Raw genomic sequence first — 20,706 nt, forward strand, 5'->3', positions numbered from 1 at the left:
ATTTTACTTTTGTCGAATAAATAATTTATTTTACAGAACTAATTAATTAATAAGTATTGCCATAGCTTTGACCCGCTATATTTACGTCTATCATTTAGTAATAGTAACCAAATTTTGATAATATTTACTAAATTCTTCTCTCAATGTATAAACAGTTGCAATTTTGCTCCGATAAAAAATAAATTTGCTAAAGATATATTATTTAGTATCAATAGCAAATTAATGTGATTCTTAGGACAAATACACTCAACAAATTTTTTCTATCCTGGCAACGAAACTACTTCTGCTCTGATAACGAATAATTTATAAAATTAGTTACGTCAACTAAATTTTTTTGATGTCACTACGAATATGCAGTAGCAACGACGATTTTGCTAAAAGAGCAAAATTATTTTTCTCCGTGTACGAAATATATAATACTCAATATATTGTAAATCTCAAAAAGTAAATCTCACGCAAAGTGTACGTCATTAAGTTCTTTACCGTGAACGTTTCGCAAGGAATGTCCCGCGGAGGAAAGAAACGCAAGATTCTATCACGGAGGAGCGGCCAGACCGGGCTTCGTAAACGAGCATTTTCGCGCTACCGCAAATAATATGCTCCGCGAGAGCCCCGCTGACGCAAGACGCACAATAAAACTTTTTGCCGCTCTCGTCGTTTGCCATTAGAGCGAACGGTACCGTTCTGCATGAAAGCGCGTCGCGTCGTAAATGGTGGCTGCGCCGTTGTTGTAAGTCACCTGACGGCGATGAGAAGCGGCGAAAGGGACGAGCGCGCGAGCACGAGAGCGTCATCATCATCCGCTCGTTCCAGCGTCTCGGCTGTGTGTTACGTGAGAATGCAATGCGTACCCACTGACCGGCTTCACGTAACGTGGCGGCAGGTACGGATCCACGCTTCATTACGGCTCATTCTCGCGACGCGTCATTCCCGAGACGCGAGGAGCGCGAGGTGCACTTATCGAAGTGATAAGAAAAGAGATCACTTTCCTCCTGTCCGTCACTTTTCGTCGAGGAATGGTCATGTCTCCTTCTCGACAAAAGGAACATGAAGAGATTGTTCGATTAACGAAACTAATTACTTTTCTCTTACTTTCACGGAGAAAATGTTATAGTTTTCTTCTCTCTCTCTCTCCCTCTCATATAAATTCTTTCCGATTTTATTGTTTCTATATTACTAGTGAGAAATAGACTTTCACTAAAGTCTATCTTGCTAAGGAACATAGTAAATTTCGCTAGAATTTTTTTTTAATAGCAAGCTAGTTAATAGCTAATTAATAGCAATAGTAGTAACACAAACAAATTCTTTAATATGTGCTTTATTAAAGCACATTTTATATCCTAAAAAATATCTAAAAGGTAAAAAATATTGATTTGGTGAGTATTAATAACATACTTACTTAAACAAATTCTTCTATTTATAATATAATATAATATAATATAATATAATATAATAATATATTGATCTATTCGTCAGTTATAAATTTCTAAAATTTTTACTGTAAAATTCTTTCTCTCTCTCTTTCTCTCTCTCTCTCTCTCTCTCTCTCTCTCTCTCTTTGTGTGTCTCTCTCTCTCATTGTATTCTCTAAATTTCCGCGATACTCTAAAATTTCACTCGAAAAATAGAGTTGACCATCGAATTGCTCGAATTCGAGGGGATTTTTTGCTCATATAGAGTGAATTCTTCATTCTAAATCGTCGAAATAATCGTCGAATAAATCTTCACTCGAAATTGAAGAATGAATCTCTGACACATGTCACGGAGACATATTCGCTGTAATCTATTGAAAGATTGTGTAGAGTCAGAATCCACTCTAAGCTTGAGTGAGACATTCACTCGTGCGATTTCAAGTGGTAATATTTTCACTATCGCTTCAAGTAAAAATACAGCTCACTCTTCGCTCGTTTTGAGTGAGATTCCACTTCAAGAAATATAAAGAATATCTGCTGCTTTTCGTCGAGGAAGAGTTACATCTCTTCCTCAACGAAAGTGACATAAGAGCTCCTTCGAAACGATATAAAAGAGATACAAAAGTTTCTAAATTAACGAAACCAACGCCTCGACAATATCCAATCTAAGATCATTTTTGCCTGTAATTGAATTACGGCTTTCGAGTTTCGCGCAATTATTGAACAATTTTTGAATACTATCCATATGTGTACGAATTTCATATGTATTTGCAATTAGAGCTTTAAATTAAATTAGATCTCTAAATTAAATTATTTATAATTAGACCTTTAAATTTGCCATCAAGTTTGTCGGTTGTGGTTTTCTGCAATGCCCTGCATGCGTAACGTTCCGCACGAAAGTACTGCTCTAATTTTAGCGCAAACGCGCGACAGCCCGCGGTTCGCCACGCGAGCGCCCCACCTTCCTCCCGCCCGCGGCGTGAAAAAGAAGAGAAAAATTTAATTAACCAAAAAAACCTCACTGTGGGGCCACGTAAGCGCTCGCTTAATTAAGATACCGATCGTCGACCCGTTATAACGCTTTTACACGGGCGAGTGGCGGAGCGCGGCCTCGAAAAGTCGCACACCGGTGAAAATGGCGTATGACTTACTGCAGCTGGTCACTGTGCCGAGAGGAAAGCCGGAGAGACGAGATCGCCGGTTATGCAAAAGGCGAAAACGGTCCCTCGGCCACGTGTGCGCGCGAACCAATGCAATGTCATCGAACTTATATAATGCGTCGCTCTTCTTTCAATTACGCGCACATCTAACCGCGGATTTAAACCCTCGATTTCCCCAAACGACGCTTCCTACAATGTTCCTCCTGTTCTTTATCATTTTTATCTCAAATAACCACGTACACGTGTGTATTTACAAACACATGCTTACATTGAGAGAAATTAACCGATAAAAATTAACAAACGAATATTTCCAATCAAAATACCGATGAATTTTTATATCCGATCAGGACATATACGATAAAAATATCGGTTCATAATTTCTTGATCGGTTTATCTGATAAAATGTCATTATGATCGAAAGTATCCGATTAAATTTAATCGGATATCCTGATCGGATATAAAATTGATCAGAATTTTATCAGGAATATCCATTTATTAATTTTTTTATCGGATAATTTTTCTCAGTATAACATGGACAGTTTCAACCAAAAGTGCTAATACGTCAAAACGTGAAAAAAAATGATTATTTCCTTATGGGTTTTTAAACATTTTGCAAAATTTATTGATATTCTCTCGCTTTAGGGTCAAAGCTGCGTAAATCATGAGTTATAAATCATATTTATAAATATTTAGCAAAGAGATTTGTAGAGCTTCTTCGTGTTGTGTTGTGTTAAGCTATTACTTAACATAACTTTCTAGCAATATTGTCGCGAAACAACTACCGCAACTGCCGTCACTTTTCTTCATCCCAAATACTAACCGCGTCCCTCTCTCTGCGTTATGTACAAAAAAATAGCCGGTCCACTCGCCAACTACGCCATCCGGGAGTCGCCCGTCTCTCAGAAGGAGGCAGCGAAGATGCTGGGTCCTCTCCACGTACGGAGAGATTCCGGCGAGAGGCGCGACCCGCGCGGAATTCCTCCTCGCGAGGGATGGCCCGCAGCGGCAATCGCGGATAGGCGCGCAGGTGAGAGGGCCCCGTGAGAGAAGAAAGGTAAGAGGTCCCACGAGGAGGCAGCGTGGCCAGGGATCCCTACCGCGCCGCGAGGAGACGCGACGACGGGCGCTCGGTCGAGAGGAAGAGCCGCCGCGAGCTGAGCTGAGTCGGGCCGAGGAGATCGCGCCGAGGCGTAGTGCATCCGTCGCATTTCACGGTGGACGAACGTCGGGGCCCGGCCGTCCGCACGCCGCCCATGCAACGCCGGACAAAATGCCGATTAGCTTGCGTACTCTGTGTAAGTGTCCTCCACGTGAGAGCCCAGCTCCGTTTAGCACGTGGGAACCCGGGTCCGCGAGGATTCGGCTGGTCCCTCCCGCGATCGACTATTGTGCGCCGCCGCACACGTGTGACAGTGTGATCGCGACCTCTCGTTCTTACCTGAGGCTCGCGCGTTAGCCCACAACCACGCAGGTGAGACGAACGAGCCCACAGGTAGGTAGGTCGCGTTGCTTCCGTCGAAATCGTCGGAGGCGAATCATTAGTTTTCGTAAAGATCGCGCCGGACCGCCGCGACGAGGTGATGGAAGCGCGTCCGCGATCGTGAGTCGGTTAAGTCATCATCGGTGGGAACTCGATGACTCGGTGCTGAGGATGGGTCATGAGTTCGCCGAGGGTCTCCCGCGACTGTGGCACGTGATGCGGAATCGTGATATAACGTTGCGAGGTGTACTCTCGTTTTATGAAATATAGATCGATTTAGACGCAAGTGATGATCCATGCTGAGATCAGATAACCGGAGACGATTGATCGTTCGTTAAGTACTTCGTCAATTCTAACAATTACTTCTCTAGCAATTATTCTCGGCCGGTATTTCTGCGAGAATTTGAAAAATTTTACACGGAAAAAATATTATATATATATATATATATATATATATATATATATATATATATGTGTGTGTGTGTGTGTGTGTTTTTCTTCGAATAAATTCTTTTCAATTTTAATATATTTCTAATGGTGTAGAGATATAGATTGTCAGTAAGGTCTATTTCAGTAACAAGTAAACCTACCCAAAAGTTACACTTCGTTTTCTTTCTAATTTGGCACAAATATAGAAGTACAAAAAATATTATGTCATATTTTTTTAATTTTGGCCCATTTTGAGTTTCATGGATAGTTTATAACTTTTTAATGTTCTCACTTCTATCATCAACATGTGCAACAAAAATGTATAAGAAATAAAATTGAATACAAGATATAAGCGTTTTTGGTTTGCTGATTATGAATATGAGGTCAAATGTGTAAAATTATTTATATAAATAATAAAATGTCTAAACAAAACATGTAAAAGTTGAAAAAAATTATGTATACAAATAATTTCTCGGTTTAGCCGAGATTCGAACCATTTTTGACTAATTTAGCACAGATTTGAAATATTTGGATTGAAATCTCGGCTAAAAAAATTGGTTCGTGTCTCAGCTATGTCGATTTTATTAAAATTATTTAACTATATCTTGTATTCAATTTTATTTCTTATGCATTTTTGTTACACTTATTGATTATAGGAATGAGGACATTAAAAAGCTATAAACTGTCCGTAAAACTCAAAGTGGTCCAAAATGCAAAAATATGACCTAAATATTTTTTGTACTTCCACATTTGTGCCAAATTAGAAGGAAATCGGATTGAACCTTTTAGGTAGGTTTACTTGTAAGAAGCATAGTAAATTTTGCTAAAAACAAATTTAACATCACACTTTACTTTTCCTAAAACATATGTAACACATATGAATTAATTTAATCATTAAGTTTTAAATCACATCTTTTAACACATGTTTAAGAGACGTGTAAATTATAATTGAATACGCTTAAATGTATTAAACGACATGACTTAAAACGCTAAGAAACATGTATAAAAAGGTTCAGCCAAAGCAATACACTTAGACTTGCAGTGAGTTGTTCATTAGATAATAATATATTTGTACTTTAATTTAATAATTTACGTTACTTTATTTTGTAGAAATTTATTCTGTTTTATTTATGTATATTTTATTTATGTATAAGAGTTTTTTTCCTGTTTATTAATAAATAATAATAATGAAAAGATAATCAATTATAATGCAGAATATCGATCTATTTGTCGGCTACAAAATTCTATAGTAATTTCTACTATAAAATTCTCCCTGCATAACAACACTTCTAAGCGTCTTCAGCATCGCAACGCTGAGGAGAGTTCAATGTGCTTCGAAACGTTTGGTATTGTTAGTACAAAAAGATTTATCATATTTTTTCTAAGTGTTTGTAGGAAGTTTGTGTATTAAAAAATATATAGGAAGTCCTTATTATATATATATAGATGTTTAAAAAAATATTGAATCAATGTTGTTCATTTTATTCGTGAAACTTACTATTTCTTTAAAATTGGATTTCTTTTAAATTATATTTTCTAATATACTTTAATAAATATTACATTTTCTATTCCATTTAAAAAGACGTCGTTTAAGATGTCTTTAAGACGTTTTATGTCCCGATTTTAGATGTTGTGTTATGTGGGATAACTCTTACTGTATTTATGATCATTTTTGCTATGTTTTATAACTTACGTAACAGTGCCAGTCTATTCCCGGACTACTAAAGCTGCATCGTAATTTTTACTACAACATTCTCTCCGTGCATGGCCAATTTATGGTACGACGATTTAGATCAAACCACGTAGACGTAAGATTGCCTTTGGCAGCTTCTTTATATGCATAGCTCGCGCCGTAGATTCAGAAACGTGGATTCAAAAATGAATCGTCAGAATCAATTAAATGACACTCATACGTCGCGACGTATACACGAGTGAAATAAATTATCATTACCGCGAACCGCTAATTACCGAGTGTGGCGACTCGAAGTTAATTGTCGGGTAAAAGCTAAAATCATGAAATATTTATATGCCGGTCTCTATGAAGATCTTAAGTACTTGCTCTCCCCTCCGGTCCATAATGTATGCTAAGATTATGTAAGACGCAGTCGGAGCGGATTCTCGTGGATTCTCGTCAGTAGCGCGATTAATCAATCACCGGCGATCGAGTTGCAATTACGCGAACTACTTATCCGCGTCGTGTCCGCGACGGTCCATTCATGCAAACACGAGCTGACGTTTGCGCAATGCTGAAAGGAGCCCCGACGGCGCTGTGACGCGCTCATAAATTAGATTGAGTCTATCTATCTCTCACGATGTATCCGCGCAGTGTTACGTATCGAGATTATTACGCCTCTTTTCTTTCTGCCTTTTCTTGCCGGGCTTTCGGCAATCTGACGCGTTGGACGCGCAATTTGCACGGCGCGCTTACAAATTGCGTCGATTGCCGTGAATAATCTCGCCGCTGCCGTGTGAAGCACGTCGACACTTTGATTTAATGTTATTGGGCATGTAGCTCGGCTTGTATGACACTTCCACTTACACGGGCTCGCCGGCCGTTCGGGTGTCCTACACTCGCGAATTTATGGCGGTTTCTCGATCTCGAGTCAGTCGAAAAAGACGCGAAATTACGTGGCCAATACCCCAGCACTGAGTCGTCCGACTCATGTACTTTTATTTATTTTCTACTTCTTTGTCCATAAACACTGTGAGAACTGTAAACTTTCACACATGTCACATGTCCCAACTTGTGCGATCTAATTTCTGTGTACACTCGTGTTCGGAAAGTTTGTCTTTGTGTGTCAATTTCCGATTTGAATTATCTGTTTACATATTTGTCTTGAGTGAAATTAACGCAAAAATTAAAGTTGACAAATCGAAACGTGCGAAACATGTTATTTAATTTAACAACAAACTTTTTGCAGTACAGCCTTCGAATCTTCAACGTTAAAAGGATGGCAACGACACGACAAGCGTCGACTTGACTGTTTAGAAGAAGCGTTCTTCCTGCCGCGGCTTTTCGTTAATTCTGCAATGCGTCGAGCGGCAATTTCTAGATATTTGTCTTGCGGGTTTTATTTGTTTGCAAGGCGAAAAACCGTGCAGCCACCCGTCAAATTGGCCGGTCGAAACTGATTTAAGTGGTAGCCGTGAAATCCGATTTGTCTTGGATTTCAGAGTCCCGCGAATATTAAAGGAGCGCTCGCGAGGGAATACTTTCGCCGGCGGAAATTGGCGCCGCTAATTAGTTGGCTCGTTCTGCCGTAAACTCGAGAAACATTTTCTCTCGTTCTGCACGAGGAAAAGTATCAGGTGTCCTCCGATCCGATTGTATTCAATTCGCGACGAGTCAGCGGACATTCACGGGCGATTTCTTGCAAAGATCGGGCGACGTGTGTAGCATCGAATCATAGCCTCGCTCTATCACGACCGGCAGCCGTTGGTCTTCTACGTTCTTCGTGGCCTTTGAGTCTTTTTAATGCTGTTGACGCAGATGAAAATGGCAGGGACAATGGCGAAGCATGTGTGTGCTCGAGAGAGCATCACTTTGGAGTTAATGTTATCGACCGATTGGCCTTTCGAAGGATTTCGCGTATTTATGAGCGTTATGCTATGGGCAGTCACGTTGAAGTTACGGACATCGCGTCGTCGACGACTTTATGGAGGACTTTATCGCGAGGCATTATCGAGCCAAGCATTGCAACTAATATCTCGACTATTCGACGACAGCACAATCGGCCTTAGTTATGCAAGAATAATCTAATCCGCAAAATTACGATTTTTGAGTTCTTGTTTTATCAATGGATATTCCATAAGTCTCTCTACTTAAACAAAGATCGTAAAGAAAGATCAAGAAAATCCAATTCTTATAGGCGCCTATGTAAAAATAAAAAATATGCAAAGATAGTGTTAAGAGTGTATTTAATGTATAATTATTTATGTAACGTCGCAAAGTTTTGAGCAGATGTATATAACTTTAGCCAGAACTAAGTCTCCGATCAAGCGTACTTGGGAATTAACGTCGATTTTAATCCTCTCAGTACCATCAAGAGAAACGTCGACTAGGTAGTGAAGATAATGTCGGCATTGCGAGGCCGGGAAAATGTAGCTTCGCCGTCATCGCTCGAGCGGTCAACGAGAGCTCTCGTGAATCTTATTACATAATGCATTGACAATTATCTCGCTTTGCGCTTTTCGAAATGTCACTAACTGAACGCACTCGGCGATCGCGCGTCTCCCTTTCAGGGAAAAACCTTCGCGCGAAGGAGACCTTCCGCGAGAAAAGCGAGACCTCGCGATAATAATACCGTCAAATCCAGCTCTTCGCGTGTCGATTGTCCTAAGCGCGAGAATGAATTATATGAAAGAGTATGAGGAATATTTTCGCGCGCGATAGAATCAAACGGTGAGTTCTCGCGCGCGCGCTATCCTCGTGGAAGGCCTGAGAGCTCCTTCGGGGTCAACTGCCACGTTGTTAGTCGAACGAACGACCGCGTTCGTTCATGGTCATTGCGGATTGAGAGCCACCTTGCCTAATCGATCGTGGAACGCGTCGAATTCAAGCGCGACTTCGCAAAAGCGCTCTACCACAAAGATGTTCCGCTCCGAGCGACCTTTCACGCCAGACTCGTCCGATTGCGAAACCGAAATCGGCCGATATTTAGTGATCGTCGCAATCACGAGCTATTCAGCCATCGTGGATCGATGGCACTTAGAATTCGACGGTCCCATTTGTCCTTATGAAATCTAGAGGGATACATCGAGAGAACGTCCTCTTCTTATTCTCTTAGATCCTTATCCTGAATTCTCTTTTGTCGACGAAAGTATTTGCTTATAACGCAATCAGTAGTCCTACAAGTTATATTTAAGAGCACTTTCATCAATGAAAGAGAGTTCAAAATAACTTTAGGATCTTCCTTACACTGAGAGAAGAATTTAGTAAATATTATCAAAATTTGGTTACTATTACTAAATGGTAGACGTAAATATAGGGCCAAAGCTATGGCAATACTTATTAATTAATTTAGTTCTGTAAAATAAATTATTTATTCGACAAAAGTAAAATTTATTTGCTTCCAGAATATATTTGGTAAATAAAACTTATTGAATAGTTGAGCAAAATAAGCGATTTTGTAGTAATTACAAAATTTTTGGTAAGTTCAACCAACCATCTGTAATAATAGATATTGAAACGATGTAATAGCTGCAAATGAATGAATTTTTCGTTGTGCTGCAACAAAACATACTTATACTGGTAACAAAATAGAACTCGTACCTACTGAATTTTTTATTACATGGGATATAACAATTTCATAACAATTATCAAATATCTGCTCATAACTGTAATATATTTCATATTAAATACTTAACATTAAATAACTATTACTAAATTATTTAATTGATGTTACTGTGAATGCAATTACGTCATACTCCCGATCTATTAAATATTTGGTAATTATTATCATATATAGTATTAGTTACTAAGGATTCAATGAATTTCTGTAACTAAATGCAGTTTGTTATAGTTACCAGTCTTTTCTCTCAGTGTAGTATTCTTCGCAGTACTTATAAAAAATGAATAAAGAATTTTGAGAGAGAGGGGATAATTAATATTAGAAATATTTGCAGGATAAAGAATCCCCAGGTAGCAGCGTCTAAAGACGCTTTAATTGAAGAAGTCATTAAGACGTTATTAATATGTCATTTGATGTAACTCTGCTATCAACGTAGTAGCTTAAACAGAACCGCGAAGACGTTAAAATGACAAGCAGATGACTATAAAAACTCATTTTTTGATCATAATTTTCTCGTCATTTTGATGTCATCGTGATTTTCGGTTCTACTTAGGGCACTTTTATCTCACTGTTTTATCTCCCTCACTGATTGTCTTTCGTCCTTTAGAACTCTTTACCTTCTCTTGAAGAAGTACGTCAACCTTAGTCGGGGTTTATGAAGTGAACTCTCACTTTTCAATGGTCGTGGTGCAATCTATGATATCCATTCACGCGACTCTTTCACGGTCTCTAAGGATATTCTCGTTCGTGCGCAGGTCTCGTGACGGCGGTTTTGTGCAACGTTCAGCGGAGTCTTGAACATGAAATTCCGAGAAGGAGCTTCCTGTCACGCAGAGCGATCGACGGAAGTAGAGGAAGGTACGTTCCCGTGAAGCATCTCATCTTCCGATGATGCGATTTAATTAAACCGCTCTTGCAGGAAGTACTTCGACCCGAACGAGGAAGGCGCTTTCGACAGCTACGGCTCCGCGGGTGGTCAATACGACCCGTACGATCACGTGACGGGTGAGTGCCGCTGCTTATTATTCGCGAATAAATGTTGTATCCATCGTTCTTATATACTATTAGAGAGAATCGTTAATCTTCCACGATTTTTAGACCCTTCGATATTTCCCTGCTACTTTTGCGTCTCGTGACCTTTTCGCTCGCGAGGCTTCCTGGGGCTTGGAACGTTTCACAACTCTCCTCTAGAACTTTCTGTAGCGCCTTCTCATCTTTGGATTTCGAGACTCCTCGTGCCACGCATCGTGTTTCCGACTCAAGTGCGAATTCAAGCGTCTTTTTAATAAGTTTCATAATACTAACTCAAATGGACACGCGCATTATTCGTTTGTACGTTTCATAATAATTTTCTGCCCGCGACTTGAGCATTCTCTTGAGGTAGGACAGTTATCTTTCAATTAATCCTACGCGCGACGATGAAAGGGGAATCGGTGTCGACGCGTCGATAATTGCAAGAGCCTTCTTCACAGCGCAAACGATGATTTTATGGAAATCACGATTTTACGCCGCGAGTTTGTTCCCCGGCTACTACAAAGACTGTCCTCGTTATCTAGGAGGACTCTCGAGTTGTCTCTTCGACTACCGTCACAAATGCACACGATCAAATGCACGCGAGCAAGTATTAATTTAATTCACGTGGCTCGATGAGGCGAGTGGATTATCACTCGCGTGAAAGGTGGCATGGCGTTTATATCGTAAAAAAAAAAAAGAATCGCGGATAGGTCATGCAAAATCTCACCGGCCGCACGGATGCCGCAAATTACTGAGACGTTATCTGCGTGTGTTCTCATGAACGATAAGTGCAAAGTTTTAAATATCATGGACGTGTCGTGTGATCGTCGCGTCTATTCTAATGATCGACGTCCGAAACACCTACAGACAGATTCTTTGTCTCATACTATCTTTCTTTATTATTGAGGACGTTATTTCAAACACGGATTTTACTGTTTCGTTTGATGTAAAAGAAATTAATTTAATACGTTGATAATTGTGAGAAAAAATCATTCAAAACATTTGGAAAGATTTTTCCTCAATTATTAACATATTGAGTTAATTTTATTTCTACACACACATATATATATACATATAAGAAATTAAATAAAACAGTAAAACTCATGATTGAAATAACGCTTATTTAATAGATAGTAATTAATATATATGTGTAAAAATTAAATTAATTTAATATATTAATAATTATGAAGATATATATGTATCAATTCATATACTTCCAAACATTTCAAAATTTTGGAAAGTTTAAGTCAAGGAGAGAGTATATACAATGTTTGATAATTGAGTACAATTTCGTATTTCTCTTCTTGCAATGACCGCAAGAACTGTACAAGCACTCGTGTTAATTTATAATTTTCTTGCTAATTTTTTGTGCGAAATCTTTTTATTTTTTAGTGAAACTTGTTGAAAGATTCAGGTACAGCGCATACCATTATAAGTTACATTTATTTTTTCTCCTTCTCTCTTTCTCTTTCATTTCTTCTCTTCATCCTTTCCTTCTTTTTTTCTGTTTAGCTATCTCTATCGCTTATCTCTTTTCTCCGTGTTTTATTTGTTTCCTTGACACCTCTTCTTGTTTATATAACTATTTCGCTTTTTTTCCTTTCCCGCTTGATTTTATCTTCTTTTGAATAAACTGTCATCTCTATTACTTATCTCCTTTCTCTATTTTTTATTTGTTTTCTTGACACTTCTCCTTACTTATATAAGTATTTCGCTTTCCTTTTCTTTTTCCGCTTTATTTTATCTTCTTTTGGATGAATTGTGATTAAAACAAATATATTATGCTTGCAAGCAATACACTTTCCACATCTTTTTACTGCTATTGTTAGACTAAATGTTTCCAGATTAATTAATCTAATACATTAATAATTATGAGGAGAAATCATCCATATTATTTAGAAAAATAAAGTTAAGGAGAGTATATATGATTTTTAATAACCCCGAGAATTTTTCTATTTGCAATATTGAATATTGTAAAGCTGTACAAATATTTATGTTATCTTATTGTTCTTTTTTTAATTTTTGTAAATTTTGTACGAGAAGAGTTCATCAAAACTACGATTATTCAAGTTTCTCGCAATTATAAGATTTAAGAACAAGGTAGTCACTTTACAGAACGTCCTGGATAACTTGGAATAAGAGTAGTCTCTAAATGGCATATCTTGATTCGTCGCGAAGTGAAGAATTCGCTTATACATTGCAGATCTATCCGACATAAGAAAAAATGTGCCGGGTGAGCCAGGCGTCGACTATCCCGCCTACTCGACATTACCTCAGACAGGATTCACGTGCGAAGGACGTTCACGTGGTAAATACATAGCACAGAATAAATCATACAGCCGCGGCTCGCGCCGCACACCTCCGAGCGATCGTTGTGTCCGCCACGACATATAAATACCAGGCATCGTTTGTTTGGGTCACGTGGGAAAGCGAAGCCTTCACTTCACTTTGCGCGTGTGAGCTCATAGTCACCGATTACACCGTCTAAACTTCGCAAGATTGTGAATCGCTCATGAACGCGCGATCAGCTGTCAGTTACAAATGAGACGTCACGATGCAGAATGAAGGAATCAATGCTATGAAATGATTAACAACGCGTAATCCTATTTAGCCAACTAATTGCTCGAGCGAGGTTTCACTCGTGATTAAGAACAGCCGGTATAGCAAGTACTTGATGGCCGAGCTAAAGAACCGTCATCGACATCCGGATTGTCATCGTCCGTGATGAGCATCCAAGTTTCTACGGCGCGAATATTTTTCATTCCATTACGTTCCTGCTGACCACAGATATTAGATAATCCGCCGAGGCGAGAGAGTTCTCGCGAGTGCACGAAAAGAAACTGCGCGCGTCGGCATGGAGCAAGAGAGATGATCCGTGTGTAATTGTTGCGCAAGTCGAATCGCGAAACCTATGTGTATTATGTCACGGTACGCATAACGCGAATTTCTCTAATTCATTCTTACCCATTTCGCTCAACAGGCTACTACGCCGACGAGGCAGCCGGCTGTCAGGTTTTTCACGTGTGCCACGACGTGCTGGTGTCCTCGTTCCTCTGCCCGATAGGCTCGACTTTCAGCCAGAAGCTGCTGACCTGCGACTGGTGGACCAAGGTCGACTGCTCCTCCACGAACAGATACCTCGAGGTGAATCGCAACAATTATCAGGTGGACGACGACGAGATGATCCGCAACGCGTACGCGATGATCAGCCTGCAGTCCACGGAGGACGTCACCAAGGACGGCCTGGTGGACCCCGACAGCGGCGCCAGGATCATCGACTACTCCACGCTGGGCGGCAGGACAGCGGGCTACACGCCCGGGTTCCGCAGGATCACGGATTACCCCGCCGTCGACGCGACGGGCAACGACCTGCCGAGCGGTCTCGAGGACTATCCGCAGCGGGACGACCGGCAGATTCTCGACTACAACCGCTACCAAGAGAAAATAGCAAGGGCTAATCCCGCATACCAGGGTAAATTCTATCTCGAGGACAAGGGACGGTCGCCTTACCACGCCTCTCCGATCATCCGGCATGATTATCAGAGTCGATCAACAGCCAACAATGAGTTCCAGGATGACTATCGCAGACCGGACGGTTTCACCAATCGGCTGCAGGCGTCCTACGCGCCTACTGTGCCCACCGTCACCACCACCACGAGGAGATTGTACTCGCCTACGGTCCCGACGACCTATCGGCCTTCCACGCTGGCTTACAGCAAGCTGGACCTGCTAATGGATAGTTCCGATCATCTATACGCGCACAGTAAGAGTCTGGTGACTCCTCCCACGATTACTCGTCAGAACGATGACTCGAAGAATGCGGGCTCGAGAGCGCGCGAGACACGCCACGACGGGCCGAAGAAATCGGGGAGGGACTCGCCGCCGAGAACGGACGGCGATGATCGACAGGATGACGCGGTGCGTCTCGACCTCGAGGAGAAATCGGAGCCGAGTTTCAGGATCAACGTGACCGATACGATCGACGAGGACGAGGTCTTCAGGCAGCAGAACGACAGGCCGGTGGTTAGAAATGACGACGACGGGAGCGCGGAAGACATCGAGACGAAGGACAGCATCGGAATCGTGCGAGCGCTGAGTAATGCACGAGCAACGATCGCTGTGCGGCGTCAGGATCCCGTGACCCAGGTATTGAAGAACGAACGAGCGGATCCGATCACACTCCCTCCGTTACGGACGAGTGGCAATCGCTCCCCGGGATCTCACGACAACGCTAGCCCCGCGGGCTCGATTCTGAAGCAAACGGACGCAGTCGTGATCAATGAGACTGTGTCGACAGAAGATCACGAAGATGCCGCGAGCTCGACGGAGAGGAGTCTCGAGAAGACCGAGTACACGAGGAGCTTCGGCGACAGAACGACTCCGTTGGTGGCGAACGGGAATCCGCTACCAAGAGACGACGATTCTTCATCACGAGAGTCGACTGTCTCGATAACCGTGAAACCAGCGGCGAACACGACCGAAAGTTTCGTCGGGAGGACTCACGGCGAACTTGCCGATCGCTCTTCGTCCAATGAGAGCCAAATGATCGCGGATCAGAACTCGTCATCAACGAAAGCGCTGCCCAGCTTGGACGACGAGTCCACCGCGAACCTTGGCTTCGGGATTCTCCGGCCGGCGTTGTTCCTGCGACCTCCATTGGAAGGCTTCTTCATTAACATCCCTGAAGAGACGCCTTACACGACGATCGACGACAATTTCAAGGTATCTTGGAGCCCAGGAGTGACCACCACCGAAATCCCGTTCCTCTCCAGCGCACCCTCTGGCAGCAATCAGGACGAATCGCCGGCGTCCAACGAGAATATCGACGAGCAAGCGCTGATCGATTACGCGGACGAGGGTTTGCCGGTGACGACGCCTAGTCTGGAGGTTCAGCCCGACCGAGGGATCGTCGAAACGTCTACACCCATACCGTGGTTGGTTCCTTCGTGGCACGATCGATCGTTCGCGAACGTCCCCGTGACCGATATCGTGCCGCCGATCGTGGATTACAACGACGGCTTTGGGGACTTCATCCCGCCGGATAGAGAGTCGGACGAACGCTCGCACACGACACAGTTCGGTCGTACAGACCGCGTGGAATCGCCGAGAGAGCAGAGCACTGCTCCTACGAGCTCGAGGAACAACAGTGAAGCGGAACTCCTGAATCAGTACAACACAGGGTTCGAGTTTACCATTAGGGACGCTGTCAGGACTCAAGCGGAATCGAAAATAGGCTGGAGACCACCGTGTCACTCTTCAACGTCCGACGAGCGAACGAGACTCTGCGAGACGAGTTCTGTCGCCCCACAAGTCGCAGTCTCCACTCCCAGTGTCGAAGAAAAAACAATTTCGATTGGCACCAAAACGACTACGAACACTTCAGAACAGCTGGTCTCTTCGGGCAACACGAAGTTATCCGAGAAGCCGGTTACGCCTGTCCCCGATCAATCTTCGACTTTTACCACGCAATCTTCGGTTATTATTGACAGTCACGTCGACGTAGAAGGTTCGACTTTGAGGGCGATTACGTCGAGAGGCTTGTTCCAGACCAAAAAACTTGAAGAGACAATAGAAGCGACAACGACGAGTAGTTTACTGCACTCGACCCGTCCAGGATCCTTCAGACAGATCGAGGAAGCAATTGATCGGCAGAATTCCCCGTATGAGGTGTCCTTGACAGTAAATAAAGACGAGGACTTGGACACGACAGCCGACGACTTCATCAGTCGATTAATCGCTCAGCATCAGCAGCCGACTGTCGTTCTGAAGGACCAGCTGGGTGACTTTGAAATCGTCAAGTCGGTCGAACCGGAGGAAGAAGTCACCGTCGTTTCGCAAACGCCCAGGTTGCCCGGTACTAGTCACTACACGTCTCTGAACGGAAGCAACGGCAGTTTCCTGGTTTCGTCAAATGACACGGCCGGTCAGTCCAAGGACTCGGAGTCGAACGTGAGTATGTTGACTCTTCTCCAGCTCATGGCGGAACTGTTGAAACTGGACAGGCTGCCTCGGCCGTTTTCAACGAAAGATTTACGTAATGCTGAGCTACAGGCTCCGGCGCACCTGGACGAATCGCCATTCGCCACGACATATCCGCTTCTCGATCATTCGCAAGCCAAAACGCCCTTTGGAAATGTCATCTCAAAGACGTCAGTCTTCGATATCTTGAACATACCCGCTGACATCACCGAGATGAAAACCACGCCGAACGTAGGTCGAAATAAACAACCTTTCGCCACAGCGAGTCCATTGTTGGATCACTCATCGGTCAGGACATCGTTCAGGAACGCCAACTCCAAGACGTCTGCATTCGATACGTTGGCAACTAAAGCTGACAACTCCAAGCCGAGAACCTCGCTGAATCTGGACGTGAATGAACCTTCACAGTCTTTCACAGAGAATCCATTATTGGATCAGTCGTTTCAGGTCAGAACGCCGTTCAGAAATGCAGATTCCAAGACGTCTTCCTTCGATGACACTTTGAAGACAACTTCCAACGTTGCTTTCACATTGTCTCCCGACATTTCTCCCCGAGTAAATTCCGATCGTGCAGCGAATACGAAGACGAGACGGCCGAAAGCAAACGGTAGAGTCAACCGACCATTTCAGAAGCATGAAATCCTGGAGCAATTGACAGAGAACTTTGGGCAGCCTCTGTATCGCGCTGACTCAATCCACCGGTCGCTCGTTTTCGACCTGCCGCAGGTGCAGAGGAATTTAGACTTTGAGACCGGCTTACCGATAGAGAAGAGCGAGCATGTGATTGACGAAGCTGAAGAAGACCCGGAGTCTTCTACAATGAGAACGACGACGACGACGACGTCGACAACGACGCAAAGAACGATCACGACCGCAGAGTCTGAGAGGACCATCGTCGAGACTGAGTTTGTTCCTTCCATAGGATTTTCCTTCGACACTGACGAAGGTCGCGAAGAATACGTTGAGGCGATTCTCGGAGGATTGATCGACAATCACGCCGGTGACGTCACCAGGAACGAATCCAGCGTCGCGCAGTTAACGCGTGAAGCTCCAAAGAATGAGACCTTGTCGAGACCCGAACGACACGAGAATTCGAAAAACGTTTGAAGAATCTCTAAGGGTCGACTCTTCAATGGTAATTTAAACTTAGATTAGTTTAAATTTTGCTTAAGCATATATCGAATTGTTAGAATTGAGTTTAAACTAAAATTTTAAAAGTTTATACTAAAGATTAAATTAAACTTAAGATTTAGTGAAGATACAATTTAAGCTTAAGTTAAAAGAGTTTAAACTAAAGACTAAATTGAACTTAACATTTAGTTAAGGTAAAGTTTAAACTTAAATTGAGAGTTTAAATTACTGTTAAATAATTAAACTGAGAGTTTAAATTACTGTTAAATAATCGACCCTAAAGCGTGTGTAAAACATCAGAAACATCTTTTGAAGATCTTTAGGATGCTTCCGATGAACAGTCTCACCGTTACCGATTACTTGTAATCAGAGTTGTAAAAATATTAATTAAATTTTCCTCGATTTAATAATTGATTTGAACAAATATGTTTCAATTCAACTAATTAACAATTGATTCGAGCAAAATCAATCGAAGAACGTTGAATTGACGATTGATTTCAACGAATTTAATTAAGAACCGTTCAATAGACAATTGATATGAGCGAGGGGAATCAAAGATCGTTCAATTGGGCTTAGCAAATTTAATTAAAGGCCGCTTAATCGACGATTGAACTTGACAAATTTAATTAAAGGTTGTCTCACGATTGATATGAACAAATTCAACCGATTCAATCAAAAAGCGTTTACTCGATTACTCAAGGTTACAATTGGTTTTGTGAATAATATTTGTTCTCTCAAAATATTGTGTGTGACATCGTTGAAAATGCTGATGAAAGAATAGAAGCTGCGTTGAAGAATCCTACCGTTGAAAGAGCATTCAGCATATCAATTGTTATTTAAATGTCCTTTAATTAAATTTGCTAAGTTTAATCGTCAATTAAGCCTTTAATTAAACTTACCAAGTTCAACTATTAACTATACAATCTTTAATTATATATTTTATTGGTCCAATCTCTCTTAATTAGATTATTTATCTTTATTTACCTTAAATATATGTTTAGATCTTTAGTCTTAAATTGAATTTGTTGAAGCCAATCGTCAGTCGAACAGTTTTCGATTGAATTTGTTAAAATCAATTATCAATTAAACAGTCTTCAACTGAATTGGCCATATTATTCTTCAATTAAATACGATAATTAATTGAAAGACGTAATTAATTATTTGCAACCCTGTTTGTAATATAAGTGTTTGATTATATCTAAAAGAGTAGTGAGCAGTAGGCATGCATTTGAAGTTACATTAACCTTTTCGTTCATATTAATCGCAAAATATATACTATACAGTTATAGTTGAGAGAGGAGACAGTATAACAGTTTATGCATGTGACTACTTTTCTCGCGTCAAAACGCGTATATTTCCTAATATGTGACCGTATAGATAAGATTTTGTACACTGTAAAATGGATTATGTCGTGAAACGAATTTCCTAATGTGATCATATAGATAAGGTTTCGTGAAAAGCATTTTATTGGTATCAGTGTTTCGCTCGCGACACAATGGGCTTCGATAAATACCCGTAACGTTTCATCCAATAGTGGTCTTGCTCATGTACAAGAGGACAGAGTGTATGTGTATGTAACAAATAGCGTGTGTATTCGGTGTGCGCGTGCAAGAGAACGTATATCTAGCATTGCGAATATGTCGTCTAACCCTCAGTTTGATATTCTTCCCTTTTATATATATTTTTTTAATATATCTATCTCGTTATACAAATTTCAACTGTGTGATCGATAAATACTTGCTCGTCCTGTACATCCTCCTTCCACAGTTTACTCACCATGACAACGATAACGACGCCAAACTCGTTCACTATTCAGTATTGTTCGGTGTTTCTCCAAGGCGACCCAATCGACTCTGAATGTGGTTCATCGAGAAACGTTCAATTACACTCTGAAACGAAGTTAACGGATTAACTCGGAAACCAGTTGCTTACAGCGACAACTTATCTACTTTCAATCAATTGTAAATAACCGTAAAAGTTGTATATCGATCTTATTAAGAAATAAACTTTTGAAAAAGTGGAATGAGAGATATTGTGTATATAGGATAAAGGGAAAGTGAATTGTGGTGCCTCTTGTCTCTCCTAAAGTATCTTAAAGAGGTATATAAGGTTATTTCATGTATTACCGATATAAAATTTATTTTGGAAACATTGATTAGCCGCTGAAGGAAATTCGTATATCTCGGCGAAATGTCGAGACCTACTAATAACATGGAGAAAGATACTAATAAAAACGATGACGAAGAGCAAAATGAAATTGGCGAACTGGACTTTCACAGACCATCCATCTATCTAGTCGATTATCGGTATCCTATTCATTGACAATGTCGTATCTACCATTTATCGTAGAATTTGTCTTATTCGTCATCATTTTTGTTTAAACAGTATGAAATGGATTCGCGACAGAGTTTTAAAGTTTCTCGGACTTGGTGGACAGGGACATCTTTTCGATCAGCTCATTAGCGTAATTAACCTTCCTCTGTATGTCGCTTTGGAAATTAGGCCGAATTAACATTGATCCTTTTTTCTTTCATAATTAGGCAAATAATCGGTATTTCGAGGACAAGCTGCTCAACTTTCTGATACTGGACCTATACGGAGTGACCAGTCTGGAGAAGAAGCTGATCTTTTTCTATAAGACCTACGTTAGTGAAGTAGTTCAGGAGGAGGTCTCAGTATGGGAGGAAAGTAAGCTGACGCGTTCTCTTACGGAGGGCGTGTTCTATCGGATGTTCGTCAGGCGATAGATTCGGTTATCAACATGGAAAGAAAAGCTTGATTGAATTAACCCAATTTCCGATGGAATATTA

At 41.4% G+C, this 20,706-nt stretch overlaps 1 protein-coding gene across 2 annotated transcripts; it reads left to right on the forward strand.

Annotated features, from left to right (window-relative positions):
- Nucleotides 1-3,670: 3,670 nt before the first annotated feature.
- On the forward strand, nucleotides 3,671-20,660 carry LOC116841339. 2 transcript variants are annotated; one of them, XM_032809139.1, is made up of 7 exons: nucleotides 3,671-3,867; nucleotides 10,528-10,630; nucleotides 10,692-10,777; nucleotides 12,990-13,094; nucleotides 13,767-19,857; nucleotides 19,941-19,996; nucleotides 20,437-20,660. In XM_032809139.1, exons 1-5 carry the CDS (start codon nucleotides 3,843-3,845, stop codon nucleotides 17,870-17,872), a joined length of 4,425 nt encoding a protein of 1,474 aa, XP_032665030.1. In that variant the 5' UTR covers nucleotides 3,671-3,842; the 3' UTR covers nucleotides 17,873-19,857; nucleotides 19,941-19,996; nucleotides 20,437-20,660. The 2 variants fall into 2 exon arrangements, with proteins under 2 accessions (XP_032665030.1, XP_032665029.1); XM_032809138.1 differs by lacking the exon at nucleotides 20,437-20,660 and adding an exon at nucleotides 20,282-20,341 and having other exon boundaries at nucleotides 13,767-20,202.
- Nucleotides 20,661-20,706: the final 46 nt, after the last annotated feature.

This window comes from Odontomachus brunneus, unplaced genomic scaffold (assembly GCF_010583005.1).
Source record: "Odontomachus brunneus isolate Ranch 3 - 2012 unplaced genomic scaffold, Obru_v1 Obru_scaffold_015, whole genome shotgun sequence".
Taxonomy (NCBI): domain Eukaryota; kingdom Metazoa; phylum Arthropoda; class Insecta; order Hymenoptera; family Formicidae; genus Odontomachus; species Odontomachus brunneus.